Below are 18392 nucleotides of genomic sequence, written 5' to 3'. Positions count from 1 at the left end.
GCAGCACGGGTGCTCGCGTCAGGGGCGGAAGAGCGAGGCGGGACCAGCAGCGGCGCCCCCACCCCCACCCCCACGCAGGCCCCGCCCTGGTCAGTGCGCAGGACGCCTGCGCTGGCCGGGTCCCCCCCGCAGGTCAGGGCGGGGTCGGCGAGACACCTACTGGACTGCAGCGTGCGCTGCCGCACCACCGAGGTGAAGGCGCCCAGACCCTGCGGGGAGCGCGCCGCCAGGCGGAAGGCGTACTCCGTGTTGGGCTTGAGGTCATCCACCACGAAGGCTGTGGCCGGGTCGAAGGTCCTCCCGACCTGGGGGCGGGGAGGGGAGAGAGACAGAGATGGAGAGACGCAGACACATGGAAATGGACAGAGCGGAAGGCGTGAGAGGCGGACAAATCAGCAATGAACAGGGGCAAAGAGAAGGGGAGAGAGGCATTTTGGCACAGAGCCGGCCACCCTGAGCGGGTACCAGGGGTGAGAGCCAGCGCCGCCCACCCCACCAACGCACCTCCCTGCCGTGGTCGCCTTCCCGGTACAGGAGCTCGTACTTGATGATGCTCTCTTGCCGCGGGGGGCTCCAGGAGAGCCCAATGCTCGTCTCTGACTTGGCCTCGGCCCGGAAGTTCATGGGCTGGCCTGGCACTGTGGGGAAGTGGGGGGGAGAGGAATGGCCATGGTAGGGGAAGGTGGGATGGGGGTCCACCTGCATAGGGACCCACCAGGTCCCCATTCTCCCAAAAAGAGCCCCGTGAAGCTCAGCACTACCCTGAAAGGAAGAGTTGTTCGGCTCTGGATGCTTCCGGAATGTTCTCCACTGTTCTTATTTCTCTTATTTACAGGGACCCCCCCTAATGCCCCTTGTTGCCAGTTGTTCACTTCAATTCCTCCATCCTCTCTGCTGCCAGTGGCAAAACATTTAAAAATCCCCCTTTTAACACACCCCAGCACCCTGCCCCCCCACCAAATTAAACAGAAAATTGGAGACCATCATATGAAATATGGATCTCCAGCCGATGTCTGCTTTACTATAGCAGAGTTCCAAACCTCTTGTCCCTTTACTTGGGCAGCTGCCTGAGTCTTCCTTGATTTGAGGTTCTGGAAGCCTGAGCTGGTGAGAAAAAGCCCAGAAGCCCATAGAGAGCTGGAACCCCATATACCTAAGTGCCACGCACCCCCCCCCACCTCTAGTCCTTCAGTCCCCCCACCCCCAGCAGGCAGGAGACCAGCCTGCTGCCCTTGGGTGGATGGCTATTATTTCAAAACAAGTGGCATGGATCCCTCCCTTAAGAGGGGTTCTCAAACTCAGATGTTGACGGGGGCTGGGCAATTAACAGAGAAGGAGGTGAGGGGGAACCATGCCCCTCTCCTCAGACAGCCACCCGCATCTATCTGCATACGCCCGGATGACTGACGGTGGCCCTGTGGGCTTGCCACATCAGACTTTCCAAGGGTAGCCAGAAATCTGGGTTTTCTAGGACAACTTCCTGCTTTGCAACGCTGGCAGGAAAATATCTGAAAGCGCCACACAGGCCAAATAAATCCAGGTAAGATCAGCCCGCTGCACACGCAGGGGACACATCTTTCCACTGCTTCCTCCTTCCCTCTTGTGAGATGAGCCGAATCCTACTGTCCCCGCCCTGGAAACAGTACCTCCCACAGGCATCTCACCTCCTTGCTGCGTCTTGACCTGGATGGGGTCCGAAAGGGGCCCGTCACCCACAGAGGTGAAGGCCAGCACGCGCACAGTGTATGTCTCATCCTCCAGAAGGCTACCCACAGTGGTCAGCAGGCTGTCGTCCACGTTGTGCTTCTGCCAGTTGCCCACGGGGTGCTCGGGCTCCATGGTGTAATAGATCCGGTAGCCCCGGATCAGGCCGTTGGGTTCCACGGGCTCCTCCCACTGGATGATCATGGTGGTGGCGCTGAGCATGCGGGCCTGCACATTCCGCGGTGCACTGGCGGGGGCCTGCTCGCCCGTGCGGGTGACCACGGACTCGCTGGGTGGACCCTGGCCGATGGAGTTGACGGCTGACACCCAGATCTCGTACTCCGAGTTGGGGCTCAGGCCTCCGATGCTGTACCGCGTTGTGGTGATGTCCTCTTTGATCTGATATGGCCCATCCTGGCTCTTGGATTTATATTCGATGACGTAGTAGGACACAGGGTCTGGGTTCCCCGAGTCCCACGTGATGGTGATGCTGGTTGCTGTGTTTTCTGTCACCACAGGAGTCCCGGGGGCTTTAGGGAGAGCTGTGGGCAGGAGGCAAGGTCACACACAGGCACCCTGGCTGCAGATCCTGAAGGCTGTGTGACTTTCTATCACACAACTGCCCTCTCTGAGCCTTCATTTCCTTGGTGGCGACCGCTGGTTTAATGTCCCCATCCCATCATCTACAGCAGGTGTTCGCAAACTCCAGCCTGAGGGCTGGCACCTGTTTTTATAAATAAGGTTTTATCAGCACTTGGCCCTGCTTACACATTGCTGATGGCTGCTTTTACACTGTGATGACAAGAGTTGAACAGCTGCAGCAGAGACTAAGTGGCCAATAAGAAAAATACTGGAGTTCCCCTTGTGGCTCAGGAGAAACGAATCTGACTAGCATCCATGAGGACACATGTTTGATCCCTGGCCTCGCGCAGTGGGTTAAGGATCCAGCATTGCTGTGAACTGTGCTGTAGCTCACAGATGCAGCTCAGATCTGGCGTTGCTGTGGCTGTGGTGGAGGCTGGTGGTTACAGCTCCGATTCAACCCCTAGCCTGGGAACCTCCATATGCCTCAGGTGTGGCCCTAAAAAGACAGAAAGAGAAAAAAAAAAAAAAAAGAAGAAGAAGAAGAAGAAAAGAAAAGACAAATGTTTATTTCTGAAGGAAACACTAACAGCCCCTGGGCTATAGGTCTCTCTGGGGTTTACTCCGCTTCACTCTGCTCAGCCACTGAGCCCTTCTGTCTGTTCCCACTTCACACCTACTGTTCCCTGTACCTGGAATGCTAAGACAGCCAGATGGCTGGCTCCTTCTAAAACAACTCCTAAGGCCTTCCTGGCTAGAGGTGCCCTTGCCTAGTTCTTATCACTGCCTGACATCATTTCATTTTCAGGTATGTGTGCTTTCCCTACCAGCAGGGATTGAGTTTGGTTTATGCCATGTCCTCACACCTAGATGATCATGACTTTCTCTCCCACTTGCCCCAAGACCTTACACTACACGGGCCCCAGGAAGCAGTTCAATCCCTCAGCAAAATGACAAACATGCCAGCTAATGCTGGCACTTTCTAGAGCCCTAGGGCAGGCTTGGCAAACTTTTCCTGCAAAGGGCCACGCAATAAATATTTTCAGCTTTGCAGGCCAGGTGGCCTTTGCTGAGAATTATTCAGCTCTGCCACTGTGGTCCAAAAGCTGCTGCAAGCCAGGCATGAACAAATGGGCATGTGTCAATAAAACTTTACTTATAAGAACAAGTGGAGGGCTGGATTCAGCCCATGGCTTGTGGTTGGCTGGCCCCTGTTCTAAAGCTAGGAAAAATATTTGGGGGCACCCTTCTCTGAATCTCACCACAAACTTGAGACATCCCTCTCCACCCCACCCCCATGCTTTATCTCCCCAAGTCTTCACGCAGGCTGTTTCCTTTTCTTAGACTTGTTCTTCCCCTTTCTGTGGCTCATTCTTGTTCATCTTTTATCTTTCCCTGATTGAGCCTTCTTGGGAGCTGGAACCTTTATTGCTTAGGTCTGAGTGGGGTACATGGCCCCCATCACTGCTGTAATCAGCCTGCATCACAGCTGCCAGGCTCTGTGGCATCTCCCACTTTGGACTCTGAACTCAACAGAGCAAGACTGGGTCTCATTCCACGGGTACAGGCTCAGAATAATTAATCACCAACAAATAGCTGTTGACAGAAGAGTTACTCAGAGGTTTTCCACCTGTACACCCCACCTACAGTGAGGTCAGGGGGCAAATTGCCTCTGCCACGGCCCACAGCCCCTGCTTACATTTCACAGTGATCTGGGCCACCGCCTCAATGACGCCCAGGCTGGACATGGCCACACATGTGTAGTTAGCAGAGTCCTTGACATCAGTGAGTTCCAGCACATTCCGGCCCACGGGCATGTCATCCTCAGGTGTCAGGTCCTCGGCCCCCTGCATCCACTTGACGTATGGCATGGGCGAGCCCACGGCCACGCAGGTGATGTTCACGTTGCCACCTGGCATGATCTCGTGGCTCATGGGCAAGATGGAGAATCGTGGAGCCACCCGGCGGACTGGGGGTGGGGTGGGGGGGAGATGTGGGGAGGCGGTGAGGGAGGGTAAAGGGCGAGGGGAGGGAAATGCACAGGGTTTGGGGGTTGGGGAGACGGAATGCAGAGGAGAAAAGAAAGAAAAGCAGGAAGAAAGAAAGAAGGAAAGAAAGAAAAAAAGGAAAAAAAAAGTGGAAAACAATTTAAATATAAACAGGGCTGTTTCCTTCCCCCCAGTTGATTTTTTTTTCTTCCAAATGAAAGAAAACAACAACAAAAGAAAACCAAATTAAAAAACCAAATTCCAACACAAAGAAACCAAAACTTCAAAGGAAGGTACTTCACAAACAATAAAGAGAGAGATATATCGATATATAATAAAAGAGACATGAAGCATTATTTCATAGCAACAGGGTTTCAGAGACCAGAGTGGCTGGTCCACAGCACAGTTAGGAACACAAAAATTTATCAGCTGTTTCTCATCTTTGCTGACAGATGTGCCTTTGGGGAGGCAGCCCCTCTGCCTGGTCCCCCAAACGGGGAGCTTTGGAAGATTCAGGCTGCAGGAGTTGGGGGGGGCTCTGGGTAGGTTGGAAGGGGGCCTGGGGAGGTCAGGGGGAGAAGTGGGACCAGGAGACAGAGGGGGCTGGGACCCCCCCCCCACGCTCACCCCCTCTGGGGATCCAGGGGTCCCACCCACTTCCCAGGGGGGCCTCAACGAAAAGATGAGAAACTCTAATGAAATTTTTGTGGTTTTGGGGTATAGAAACCCTTCTAAAAGCTTCTGTCGGATCTGACAAGTTTCCATTGATAGATGCAGCTCTCAGAATCACAAACAGCATGCAAAATAGGTTGGTTGAGAGAGACAGAGAGAGAGAGAAAAGAGAGAGAGAGAGAGGGAGAGAGGAGGAAGGAAGAAGAGAGAGGTTAATGCGAAGAGGCCTGGATCTCAGGGGCCTTTAGTGCACAATCATGGAGGGACCAGAGAGAAGAGACAGATGGGCCGAGAGAAAGACAGAAAACAGGAACACAGAGAGGGAGGGACAGAGAAAGAGAGAGAAGGGGGGGAGGGGGCCCACTTCAATGCTGCGTATTAATTCTAGCGGATGCGACCCAATGTGACATGTCACATTGTCACATCACAGCCCTGGCAGAATAATAGGATATTAATAATAATAATAACAATAATAATAAACGAGGGAATGAACTTGAACGTTGAGAAAACAGGGACATGTTCTGTGCATTTCTTAGCGGGGAAGCGGATGCAGCCTTCTGTCCCAATCTCACAGACCACGAAGGCAGCAGGATGCATTTCGGGGGCTCCATTTTCGGAAGTTGGACAGGGTTGTAGGCGGCAGTGCAGTTAGAGGGGAGGGGAGGATGCTAATGGACCGGGACTGTCGAGAGGCATGGCTGCCCCGTAGGCGATGTCTCACTGGCACAGAAAGGACTTGGGTTAGCTGGTAAAAAGCCCTCCTAGCCAGAATGAGGTTGTCCCCGGCTTTAAGAAGTTCTGTGGACACGCCCCCCTCTTTGGGCAGATCAAGGAGCCTTGCCTCAAACTGTAAAGATGCCACATTGAAGGCTTGGCATAAGGAGGACCATGAAGTGACTTGCAGCAACCTGACCTGTCTCTAATTTTCACATGGGACTGGGGGTGCAGTTGCGCCCCTAAGAGGGCGGTTGTAGGGGGTCTGGCCTGTTATTTGGAGGAGGAGGGCTCTGGGGCAAAGGGGGGCAGCTTGGTTCCCTCTCAATCCCTGTTTCCTAATTCCTGCTGGAGGCAGAGGAGGGGGAGCTCCATGGAGGTGGGAGGTTGAGCCAGGAAAGCTGGAAGCCCTTCGGAAAAGGAAGCCCCGCGAAAAGTCCAGAGTCACGTTGGAGACAGGATGAAGTGGAAAGTATCGGCAGAGGGGAGGAGCTGGGGGGGTGGGGGTGGCAGGGAGGGGAGACAAAGGGGCCATGCAGACAGACTGGGGGTGAGGGGCGAGGTGGGGTGCTGAGATGGGGGGCGGCTTTCTGGCAGGACTGGGTGGAGGGCGAGGGGGAGTCAGGGGAGAATGGGGTCCGGCCAGCCAGCGGACGCGGTCCAGGCCAGCCACCGGCATCCACAGCGAGGCACGAGTGGGATGCCCGAACCGCTGCGTTGTCATGGAAATGGAACACGATGGGGGATGAGAGTGGGGGAGCTAATTAATCAAGGACAGAAAACGGCATCGACGTCCAAAACAAAACCTGGAGAAACAAATGAAAAAACAAAGCAGGGGGGCGGGAAAAAAATCCCCAAACCAACCAACCAACCAAACAAACAAACAAAAAAACCCCTCCAAAACACCCAAAAGCAAGAAGAAAAAAGAAAACCAAAACATGGAATGGGTGTGGGGCTGAAAATCGGGGTCTGAAAGGAGGAGGGCTGTGGCTTCCCCAGGGAGGTGCCCCCCCCACCCTGGCAGAACACAGCATCTGGCCTCCCCACCCAGCACCCAAGGGCCCTGGCAGAGGCTTGAGGCAGCCACAGAGGTGAGATCCTCAACGAGAAAGAACCAACCTTCGGAGCAAACCAACCCAGCCCCAGCTGACAGGAGCCCCTATCAGCCCTCTTCTCCATAACACCCTCTCTGGTCCTCATTTAGGGCTGAACAGAGACCAAGTCCCTTTAACCCACAGCAAGGTGAACTCCTCAAGGCCTCAGGATTCCATAGAAAATGTTTTTGAGGCAGAGGTTGGGAGGGCGGTTGAGGCCGGATGAGCCCCATGGCCTCGGGAAAGGCCCTCCTCCTCCCAGAGCCTCAGTTTCCTCTTTTGTGAAATGGAGGCCATCAGTGATGTGTTAAGAAGGCCATTAAACTGACGAGGGCAGTGCTCAGCACACAGGAGATGCCCACCCTGGTCATGGGGCTGGTGAAGTTTCCTTCTGGCCTTCTAGGGTGCTGGTAAGATCAACTAGGCACTCTATGTTAAAGGAGTCTGGGGATGAATTAAGAGTCTTGAAAGGAATAGAAAGAATTTCTATTGAATCCATATTTATCTCTTCTAACAACTTTGAGAGGCCAATGACCTCATGCCCATTTTGTGGATGAGGCAGTAGAGGTCCAGAGAGGAGCTAGGGCTAGCTGGAAATACAAAAAAAAAAAAAAAGGAAATGGTAAGGCCAGACCTCACTCAAAGTCAGGTATGCCTTATCCCGACCTCTCGAATAAAGTGAGCCTTTTCTCACCATGGTAATTAGCAGGAATTATAACCCCATGCCTCTTCTTGGCCCTTTCAAACGTGTGTGTCTTTACCCTCTGGGGATTCCAAAGGCAAAAGTGCCCATCACCTATATATACCTATCAACTGAATAATGCCCAGAAACCATCAGTTGAATAATATCCAGCAGCCATCATAATACTTGTCCCAAAGCCATTGGTAAAGGTTCTTACTGAAAGGGATTGTTGGAACATCAAAGAGATTAAGAGCTTTTTAGGATTTAAAGATTAAATACGAGCCCAATTCATCCCTGTGTAATGCTCAACATCGTGTCCCAAAGACCCTGTTCACATCTGATCTTAAAATATCTTCCTTTAAGAGTGTCGTAATTTGGAAGGTATCTCCAACACTTTTCACAAGTAGACACGAGGCATACATCTCGAACACGTAAAAGGGCTGCTGTACAGGCTTGTTAACTATAAGTCAGTTAAGAGTGGGAGGACATTTATCAACAACTGTAATTTTGGTGCTCGCAAATCCCCAACGTGGCCGGTAGCCATCAATTCAATGGATGTGCCAAACATGCTATAAAGGCTGACACCCAAGACATGCTGCCCACTTGCTTTCTCACTTATCCCATTTGGGTGTGCTGCAGGAAGAGGGCTGGTTTGCCACGGGTTAGGAGAGGACCGTGCCCATGAGCGCTATGTGCCTTAAAACTCCCGGGGGCAGGGGGGTCGCATAAGGCCTCTGGGCATCCTCCCAGCTGGCAAGGGCGGGTGGCTGACGCTGTGTTCTGCCCAGTTTGGTGCTGACTCCCACCCACATCATCTTTCCACCCCTGGCTGCAAGCTTGAGGTGCAGGTTAGAAAATAAGGTGGGCGCGGAACCCACGGGACGGAGTGGCCCCGCGGGACCCCCGCCCCCAATTACCGACCTGAATGGAGGGTCCAGGCGGGTTATAAGGGGACCACACCAGCCTTGGTCCTCAGCACGCTCCAGCTGGCTCTTGTTTCCAGCTCTTCTCGTCACCGAGTAGCCGGGGGGTCCCAGTGGGGGGGACCCGCATGGGTGAGGGATTCAGGAGGGTGGGCGGTGGGGGGGGGTGGCGGGTTGGGGGGGGTTGGGTCGCTTCAAACCCCGATTCACATGGAAAAACAACTCAAAAGCCGTCAAAGCAACCGGGAGACGACCCCTCCCCCAGGCAGGAAGAGGCAGAAACTCAAAAACCAAAAAAGAGGGAGGGGGTTTCCAGGGGAGAAGGGGTTAGGAAAGGGTGAGGGAGAAACTCAAAGTGAGGTGATCTGGTTGAAGCACTAGGTAGGGAACTCAACAGTGTCAGACATCTCAACGATTCAGCAAGCCGCAGCTCCGAGGTGGGGGGTGGGGGGGTGGGGCTCTGCTAGGCATTTTGGGGTGAGAGGAGCTGCGGGGTGCTCCTCCAGACTCCAAAATGAGGATGTGGATGGGGAGGGGAGGGGAGAGGTGCCAAGAAGTTCTGCAGCCTCCACGGGGTTTACTTAAGCTTAGATTACACCTGTCAGGGGAAGGGACGGGTCCAAGGCCTAATTCCAAAGCCCGTTTCTCAGCTCCTCCATCGAAACCCAGCCTGTGGCCCAGGGAGGTGAGGGTGGAAACCACCCCACAGTCTGCCCTGTGCACCTTCCTTCCCCTCTCATTTCTCCGCCATCCTGCCTCCTCCATCCCACCACCAGCTCCCTCCGCCATCGGGATAGCGTGCAAGGCCTGGAGGGACCTGGCTGGGCACCTGGGCCCACAGGCTGACCAGCGGCCTTGGAAAGCTGTTAGCATTTTAGGCTGGACGTTTTGCTACACTGTAGATACTCTTTATTATTATTATTATTTTTTTTTTTTTGGATACCCTCTCTCTCCCAACTTTTCTCCCCCAGTTCTAGCGAAAAATGGGATGGTATCTTGCCAATTGACTGACTCCCCTTGCTCCCTCGCTGTGGCCGCCGGAGACACGGGGCTTTCCAAATGACAAGGTGTAATCTAATGGTCCCCTCACCCCCAAAAAACAGAGGAAACAGCAATGCAAAGGGTGTGAGGCAGGCAGCAGGCGAGAAGTGTCTAGAGCTCAGTGTTCCTGCAGAACGGCCCCACCCCCACCCGCCGTGCCCGAATGGAGGAAAGCCTGCCTCCCCACCCATGGAGCCCCCTCTCCCCTCGGGATGAGGGTGGGATGAGGAGAAGGGCTGGGTCCTGATCTGCCACTGCCTACCACCAGGGTCAAGTCAGGGGCTTTGCGGGGTGGGGGCTGAGGTGGGAGGCATGGCCAGATGTGATGAGCAGGAACTGGGGAGCTTGCCAGCATACCCCAGTGGCAGTTGTTCTGGAGATACAGGGGGGGGGGCTCCAGGCCCAATAACGGTACCCACTCCTGTTTGGGGGTGCCAGGAGGGAAGGGGAACACCTAGAGGCCATATCTGCCAATTATATGGCTCGGGTGCCAGAAACTTAATTTTAAAAACAAGTTGTCTCATAAAATGCCATGCTATGAATTGATCTGCAGAGGCCTGGGGATGGGTTGTAGATAAAAAGTTCTGAAGAATACCTGGAAATTGGGGCAATCTAGATCTCCCTCTGGCATTGGATACTGATCTCTTAGCTCAGCATTGGCGACCTGACTTTAAATTATCCCCCATCTGGCCTCCTCCAAAATCCTGACAATATACTAAGTCTCCTGAAGGTGGAAAGCTCTTTCCCACGTCTCCAGCTCGCTCCAAGTTCCTCCTGCATGTTTCCTATGTCATCAGGCAGGTGGCACACCATTTAACTGGGTCCTGTGCACCATGGTTCAGTAATGCTATGCTGCTAGACCAAGTGGTAAAGACACCATCTTCAGCCACTAATTTGCACCTTAAAGGCTGATGATTTTAAAGGGACAAAAAAAGAAAACAGCCAGGGAGAATATAGTCTGATCATCTTCCCACCTTGTCAAATGTTGGAGCTGCATCTTTGTTGGGGGAGTTGTGGGAGTATAGCTGACAGGTGCATTAAAAAAATGGACTTGGTTTTGACTGTGGCCCTTTGGATCTCAGAAATAAAGTTCAAGAGAAGGGCAAATCTGAATACTCCACCCCCTGGACCATCCAGGGTCAACAGAAGCTGGATGTTGGGAACTAAAGGAAGAATTAGGTTAAGGGTAGAGATTCCTTGCAGCTAACTCCCAGGACTGGTTGCCCTGGCAACAATGGAAATGTTTGAGCAGCTGGCAGGGCAGAACATGCTAGGTAGCTCATCTCTTCTGCGAGGCTGGTACTTATCTGCAAGGGTAGCCTAACACCCAAACTGGGCTTTTTGTTTTTCCCCCTCTTTTGCCACTCTGGCCATAAAACTTCCTGAGGGAGTGACAGGGAATGAGATGAGAGACATACCTCTGGGGAGGCCAAATCTCATGGGAATGGGGTTGGAGCCAGGAGAAAATGGGACTGGCTCATAAAGCACCAGTTAAAAAAAAAAAACTGAGCAAGCGAATTAATATCTCCCTCCAATTATTTTTCAAAGCAGTTTCCCATAAGCCGTCTTATTCAAACAGATCTATGAAATACGTGATGGGGAAACTGAGGTCCCCAAAGGGAAGGGACTTGCCCAGGCCATTTATTTGAACTCCATTTCTCTGTTTTATAGCAATCTTACTTGCAATTTCTTGTGTGCTACACAGGGCACTAGACAAGAGTTAATCTGTTCTATGGAATTCTCTCAACTACCCTGTGAGCTAGGCATATCGATGCTTCCTGCTGTTCAGATGAAGAAAGAGGGACTCCAAGCAGCCAAGGTCACACAACCAGAGAGGGGCACAGGCAGGATTTGAATCTGGGATGCCCCAAGCCTGTGTTCTCACTCCTAAGCTATACTGCCCCAAAGTTCAAGTGGATATCAGAGACCCCCAGTCACATCAGTTCCAATTCACTGGGACCCAGTTTTGGTAGAGGAGCTGGAAGACCTCTCTCCTCCACTTCTCAGGGAGGTTCTGCCTGGCAGTTCTCACTCTGGATTCAAAAGAAGATAGGAAAAATGAATCCCCTATTATCACATTTCAAGTGCTCTTGCCAGCTTGGCCCTGAACTTAATAGTCTGGAGTTTAGTGAAGGCAGGTGAGGGACAAGAGAGAGACAAAGGTGACCCCAAACAGGCTGGTCTCTGCCCTCAACTATCATCTATATTGGGTAATAAGCTGGGGGCTGGCTCGTGGCTAAACATATAAGTGGATATGGTATTGGGAGTTGTTTTTTATTTGGGGTTGGAATGGGGCTCTCAAGGGCTTGCCTGTCCTCAGGGAGGGAACAGAGGATGGGAGCAAGCATCACCAAAGGTTTCAAGAGTGAGAGAGACACACAGAGGAGAGCTGAAAGAGAGAGAGAGAGGCAGAAGGAGAGTTGGGGAAGCAGAGAGAGAGAGAGAGAGAGAGAGAGAGAGAGAGAGAGAGAGAGAGAGAGAGAGAGAGAGGGAGGGAGGGGGGGAGAGGCTGCGTTCAAAGTTCCCCAGGGTTTTCTCCAGAATTCCACAGTTCTGATGCTCAGGTACTCAGAAAGTGACCGTGCTGTGCTGCTGGACAAAAATAGCCTGTGACTGGGCCTGGAGCCTATGAGGTGGTAGGAGAAGCAGCCAACATCATCTGGAGAGGCAGAGGCATAGCACTAAAGGGTAGAATAATGTGTCAAGTATTTCTCCCAAAGTCTGTCATGCTACATTATCTGAGGGGCAGTTCCATATTGGTGCCCAGCCAGGATGCAAAAAGTCATCACACTAGCTACCGTTTTTAGCATTGCCTATGTTGCCAAGCATGCATTATCTGGGGAGGATGGTCCATTTAAAGGTGGCCACTTCTCATATTTGGAGGTATTGCTCTCAGAATGCTGCCTGCCCATTCAGCTGTGCTTCAAATGCCTGTTTGGGGGTTGTTTGGGACAGTGGGAGATGGTCTTATGCTGAGGCCTGCTTAAGCTCCCTTCCAACGTGGCCACCCCATGGAGCTGAGGCATCAGCTCTGGGTAAAAGAGAGCCGGCCAGGCAAATTAGGCTGCTCTCCCCACACACCCAACCCAGGCTCTGACCTCCCGCCATCTGTCTACACCACCTCCCTTGTGCCCTTGAGCCTGGGCGGTCACTTTCTGCCCCAGCATCCCAGCTGTGGGACCCCTTCTGCCCTCCTGGATGGTAGGTGGGACAGGAACACTGGCTTTTAAATCACAATGCGTTTGGAGAACAACCACACAACAGCTCAGCCCAAGAAACCAAAACCAAAGAGCACGGAAACACAAGACAGAACCAAAGACGAAACGCTTTGGGGGAGGAGGGGGCCAGGGAAGGAGGATGGGAGGGGGAAAAAAAAACGAACTCATCGGTTTTTTCCCCCCAAAAGGAAACAAAATCAGAAAATTCATAAGTAAATAAAAGGAAGAAAGAAAGAAAAAAAAAAAAAACGAAGGAAACCAAAGGAGAAAAACAGAACGGAAGACGAGAAACACTCCAACAGAAGGCGTTGGGAATTCACCAAACCGAACCGACAAGAGTGGCATGCAGAGAAATTTTTACATTCTCCCAGCATGCATCAGGCCCAAGTTACCATGACGACGAGGAGTGCAAAAAACTTAGCAACAACATTACCAAAGGATGCATAGAGGCGACCACAATGCAAGCATCGCATGTGTGCGGCCGGCCCTAGGCCGGGCTGGGCGCGGCTGAGATTTTCGTGTCTTTCTGGGTTTTTGCTCTGGCTTGGCGGTTTTTTTTTTTGTTTTGTTCACTTTGAGCTCGTTATTTGTATTCCATCATGTATTCTTTTAAGTTTGTTTTGCTATTATTTTCCATGTGCATGTCTGCATGTGTCTGTGTGCCTGTCTGTATGTGTTTCGTGCGTGTGTGTGTCACTCAGAATGTAAAAATGTGGGTAAAGAAAGTAAAAAAGAAAAAAACACACCAACCTTCTCGAAGCTCTGAGGGATGTAAAGGGGGTTTGATGCAGAACACAATGACATGGGGAGAAGAGAAAAAATAGGGGAGATACAGAGAGTAAAAAGAGGACTTCCCAAGGCTACAAGCTGCAATAGTTTGTTGAATTTTTTCTTTAAACCAAAAAAAAAAATTAAAATTAAAAAATAAAAAGAACAGCAACGACCTTTTAGTCTTTCCTCCGCTCTTTCCTTGACATACAAGATCTACGTTCACCTTCCACGATTTTTTAAAATTCAATTTTGGAGCGTCTGAGACCCAGGCAAAGAAAGGGAGGCTGGACCCCCACGAGAAAGGACCCCACCTCCGGGGGGGTGGTGCTGAGGACACAGAAAGCCCCCCTCCCTTGTCACACCCTGGCTAGAGGCCCCGCCCCCGCCCGGCCCCCATGCCTGCTGTCCACACTTGAGCTCTGCCAGCCTTACAACCCCCCATCCTGGGTGTTGGCAGAGAAATAAGCAAGTTAGACGAAGACTGGTCAGCTGGGAGTCGTGGACGCACTATAACTCACCAGAGGTGCCATGGCAGCAGATTGGATGTGTGTCCCCTGCCCACCCACGCCCCTGCATCCCCGTCCCCTCCCCCCAGGTGGCCTCCTCCTCCTCGGAGACCGAGACGAGATGCAGAACCCAAGCGCAGCTAGGGCGCTGCGTCAGGGCTGGTGGGAGGACCGAGGGGCTGAGGGTCTCTGCCTGAGGGAGGAGCCTTCTGGCCTCCCAGCAGGGGCTGGGTGCGTCGAATGGGGGAAACGGAGGCCCGAAGAGCGGGAAGGGGGTCAGGTAGACAGAGCCCATTGCAGCAGCCCATCGGGTGGTGGTGGGGAGGCTGTTTAATGGGCCTTGTTTCCTGGCAGGCAGAAGCTGTTTCTACCACGAAGCTGGTCAGAAACAGCCTTGGGGATGCAGGGAGATGGAGGAGGAGGAGGCGGACTGAAATCTCTGAAAGGGCGAAAGAGGACCAGCCTGGGGATGAGAGAGGGGGCGACAGAGGTATCTGGGGGCAGGCACAGCCCCCTCCCACCTGGCATCTTTGAGAGGACACCCAGGGGCTCAGAAGGAAGTCTGTGTAGCTGCTTCCCAGGCCCTCCGGGGGAAGGGGTGGGGGGTGCAGGATCTCAGCCCGAGCCCAAGCCCAAGGGCGTCTGCCTAAAGGAATCCCTCTCTGAGGGTAACCGAGAGATCAGGGGCTCTGGGGTGGCCGAGGGGGTGGGGCCGGCGGGGGGGCAGCCTCGAAGACCCCTCCCCAAGCCTTAGATTGAGGGCGCTGGAGGGGGGCGGTGAAGGGGTGAGGGAGCTACGAGGCCACGAGTCTGGAGAAGCAAAGCAAGCACACAGCAGGGGGAGGCACCGCACAACACACCACAGAAGCCAACTCGGATGGGTGGGCGGGCGGGGTGGGGCAGAGGCCTGCAGGCTCCCCCGGCCCTGTAGGCCCCCGATGGACCCCCGCCCCCGTTCCCTCCTGCCGCCCCCCCCCCCAAGTTCTGCAGCCCATGGGGCGGCCATCACAAGGCACGGGGGTGGGGGGTGGAAGCTGCCCCCATTTTACAGGCAAGGAAACTGAGGCCCAGAGAGACACCGCCTGGCCCAAGGTCCCACGGCCCCCAGCGGGGGAGGGCCTGCCTGCTGGGGTCTGCAGGGGACAGGGGAGCCCGGAGGCTGTGAGCCCAAGGGAGGGGAGACAGGTGGGGCGGGTCCCTGTCTTTGACCTGGACGCAGTGTTCCCTACCTCGCACGTAGAGGTTGGCGGGTGACGAGTAGCGCACGCCGGCGCTGTTGGTGGCCACACATTCGTATTTGCCCTGGTCAGTCTCCTCACTGCTTTCAATCTGCAGGGCTCCTGTGGGAAGAGGGGACAAGGCCTGTCCTGTCAGGGGAGGCCCCAGGGAAAGGGGGCGGGCAGGACGGCTGTCCCAGGGCCCTGTCCAGCCTGTCTCTTGGGTGGGCTGGGCCAGAGAGGCAGATGAGAGAGCTGAGTCAGCCTAGAAGCCTCTGCTGGACCGGGGCCTCCCTGCCTGCGGCCCCCCCCACCGCAAGCCTGGCCACACTGCATGCCCTGCAAATCCTCCATCCTCAACCAGGACCTCATATGCGACTGCCAAGTTGAACGACGAGGCTGGGAGAAGTGCGTGCCAACAGAGGCGTGTTCAAGAAATCACCCAGGAATGCTCCCCAGGTCGGGGGTGGAGGGCAGGTTGGCTGGCATTCCCAATGCACAGCAAAGACCCTGGCGTCGAAGAGGCCACCACAGATGATATGCCATCTCGGGGAGCTGGTGGTCGCTCTCTGGTTTCAACCAGCGCCCACGTGTCAAAATGAACATGGGTCTGCGTTCCTCAAGTATGTTTGGAATCATAAGTCTCAAGGCCCACAGTGTCTGTGATCGGAGCCAGGGTTGTGTTTCTTCAAGGCCATTTACAGTTCAGGACTGGGTTACCCTCCGCCAGAACAAAGGCAGGGAGTTCCCGTGTGGCTCAGGGGTAACAAACGCGACTGTTATCTGTGAGGACTTGGGTTCGATCCCTGGCCTCTCTCAGTGGGTTAAGGATCCAGCATTGCCATGAGCTGTGGCATGGGTCATAGATGTGGCTCGGATCCAACATTGCCGTGGTAGTGGCGTAGGCCAGCAGCTGCAGCTCTGAGCTGGGGAACTTCCATATGCCTCGGATGTGGCCCTAAAAAGGAAAAAAAAAAAAACGAAGAAGAAGAAGAATGAAGGCAAAGGATGTTGGAAGTGACACAGGTCAAGTGTGTCTGAAATCAAAGGCCTGGATCCAAGCTTTCTGTACCTGAAACTGAAGGGGACTCTGAATTGCCCCAGAGATTTAAAGGCACCTAAGTCAGTCTGTCTGGATTTAACCAGGTCTGGAGTCAGGATCCTGGTGCTTACCAGTAACCAAATGAATTTTCTCAAACATGTTTGCAATCATGAAGGAAGACCCAAGTCCAAGGGGCTCAAAGGTTAATGAGGAGAATTTTCTTTTTTTTTTTTTAAAGGTTGCACCTATGGCATATGGAAGTTTCCAGGCTAGTGGTCGGATCAGAGCTGCAGCTACTGGCCTACACCATGGCCACAGCAACACTGGGATCCCAGCTGTATCTGTGAACTGCACTGCAGCTCACGGCAATGCCAGATCCTTAACCTGCTGAGTGAGGCCAGGAATCCAACCGGCATCCTCACGGACACTATGTCAGGTTCTTAACCCACTGAGCTACAACGGGAACTCTGAGAATTTTCAGAAGTGTTTGAAATCAGCAGTCTGAAGGAAGACCTCAGATACCCACAAATATAATTGAGGTTCTCAGGCCTCTAGTGGGTTTGAAATCACAAGCCTTTATCAAAGAATTTTTTGGTCATGAGTGAGCACGCATTTAAAGAAGGGGTCTATTTTCCCAAGCATATTTAAAAATCACAGGCCCAGTCAAAGGTCTTGGTGCCCACGAGTAAATGAAAACAGGGCTGATCCCCACCCCTTCAATGTTTGAAATCACAGGCTCAGATGAAAGACTTAACTTGCCATGAGCATGTGAATATGAATGAAACTTCTTAAGAATGTTTGCAAGTACAGAGCCTTGATTAAACACTACAGTGCCCACGAGTAAATGAAAACATGGCTGAGATTTCCCTGAAGATACCTGGGACCACAGGCCTGGAACGAATCATTTTCACAAGTAGGTGAAGTCAAGCGAACATCTCTAAGTATGGCTGAAGTCATGAGTCTTGATAAAATACTCAAGTGCCCATGAACAAACAAAAATGAGGCAGAGATTGCCACAGCAGGTTTGAAATCAAAGGCCTGGCCCAAAGTCCTCATTCTCCTAGGCAAATAAAGCTGCATGAATATCTTGGTGTATGTTAGAATCACAGGCCTAGACCCCGTCACTTGGTACCTGTGAGTAAATGGAGGTGAGGGGAGAGCTCCAAGTTTGCTGGAGTCACAGGTTTTGATCAGAGTCCCTGGCACCAGGAGTCCAAAAAATCCAGTCCAGGGTCCCAAGCAGACCCCCCTCCACCACCCAGCTTTGTTTGTGGTTGTCCCAAGGAAGTGAAAGGGACCCACAGATTGGGAAGTTCTCTCTGGCGGAGGAGGGGGATGGTCCTATGCGCTAGGGTTCAGTCCCCATCAACCTCAAGGCTCCAGGAGAGCAGGCAGCCAGGTGTTACTATGGAGGCCCAGAGAGGGCAGGGAGACTGCTCAAGGTCACACAGCATTTTGTAGCAAAGTCAGGACTAGACATTGACTCTTCCCTGAGGCTCCCACCCAGGCCTGTTCTAGTCCATTCTCTGGGGCAGCACCATGGGGCTGCCTTTATGACTGTCTGTCTCTCTGCTCCCTCAAGCTGGACCCCATCCCCCACCACCACCCTCAGGGCCCAGATCAGAGCTTTAGAGCTGGGAGGTGCCCTCTGCTCACTCATTGTACAGATGGGGAAATCGAGGCTAGAGATGGCTGAGGGCTGTGTACAGGGCACTGGTCAGGGGCCTGGCCCCCAGAGCTCTGGGTGGGGATGGCAGGCACTGCCCCTTCCGGAGGACACAACCCCCTGACTGCAGCCAGGTGACCCGAAGGGCCAGCATGGCCACACTTGGCCCCTAGTCACAGACAGTGACGTAGACACAGAGACTGCACGGACACTAGGCAGGGTGGCGAGGAGGAGGCATGTGGAGGGGGGCCTGGCGGCAGCCCCTCATGAAGCCTGGGAGGCTGGGTGGCAGTGAGAGAGAGCGTGAGTGGGTGGGTGGGTGAGGAAAGAGCCTCTTACCTCGGATCGGAGTGCTTTCTGTAAGGGAAGCAGAGAGAGTCAGGTGAATGTCAGAAGGCAGTCCTGGGGGGCCGGGGGGCCCCAGGGAGGCGGGGCCAGGCCACCAGCCAGGCCTGTCCACTCTGCCCGGGGGGAGAGGGGGACATGGGGCAGGGGCAGCCCTGGGTTTACAGGCTTGCTGAGGAAGAGAAGGCCAGGCTCCTAGGAGCAGGGTGGGGTCTGAGGGCTTGCCA

General features: G+C 53.6%; 1 protein-coding gene across 11 annotated transcripts in view; it reads right to left on the bottom strand.

The window, feature by feature from the left end:
• The window catches only part of PTPRS (protein tyrosine phosphatase receptor type S), a 105691-nt gene that overhangs the window by 28279 nt on the left and 59020 nt on the right, over positions 1-18392 (bottom strand). For 10 of the 11 annotated variants that reach the window (XM_085013212.1, XM_085013217.1, XM_085013209.1 and 7 more), the window contains 5 exons: positions 15125-15235; positions 3986-4255; positions 1665-2246; positions 505-638; positions 161-305 (listed from right to left, as the gene is read on the bottom strand). In XM_085013212.1, the coding sequence (XP_084869338.1) occupies positions 161-305; positions 505-638; positions 1665-2246; positions 3986-4255; positions 15125-15235 (1242 nt within the window). Of the gene's footprint in view, positions 1-160; positions 306-504; positions 639-1664; positions 2247-3985; positions 4256-13368; positions 13381-15124; positions 15236-18392 lie in introns of all 11 variants that reach the window. The other variant, XM_085013207.1, reaches the window with a different exon arrangement.

This window comes from Sus scrofa, chromosome 2, assembly GCF_054392235.1.
Source record: "Sus scrofa isolate SSC_HxYL_T2T_F1_AM1 chromosome 2, Sscrofa_HxYL_maternal_Yorkshire_Landrace_v2.0, whole genome shotgun sequence".
Lineage (NCBI taxonomy): Eukaryota > Metazoa > Chordata > Mammalia > Artiodactyla > Suidae > Sus > Sus scrofa.
Note: the sequence above shows the minus strand (reverse complement) of the source record. Positions and strands in the feature narration are given on the sequence as shown.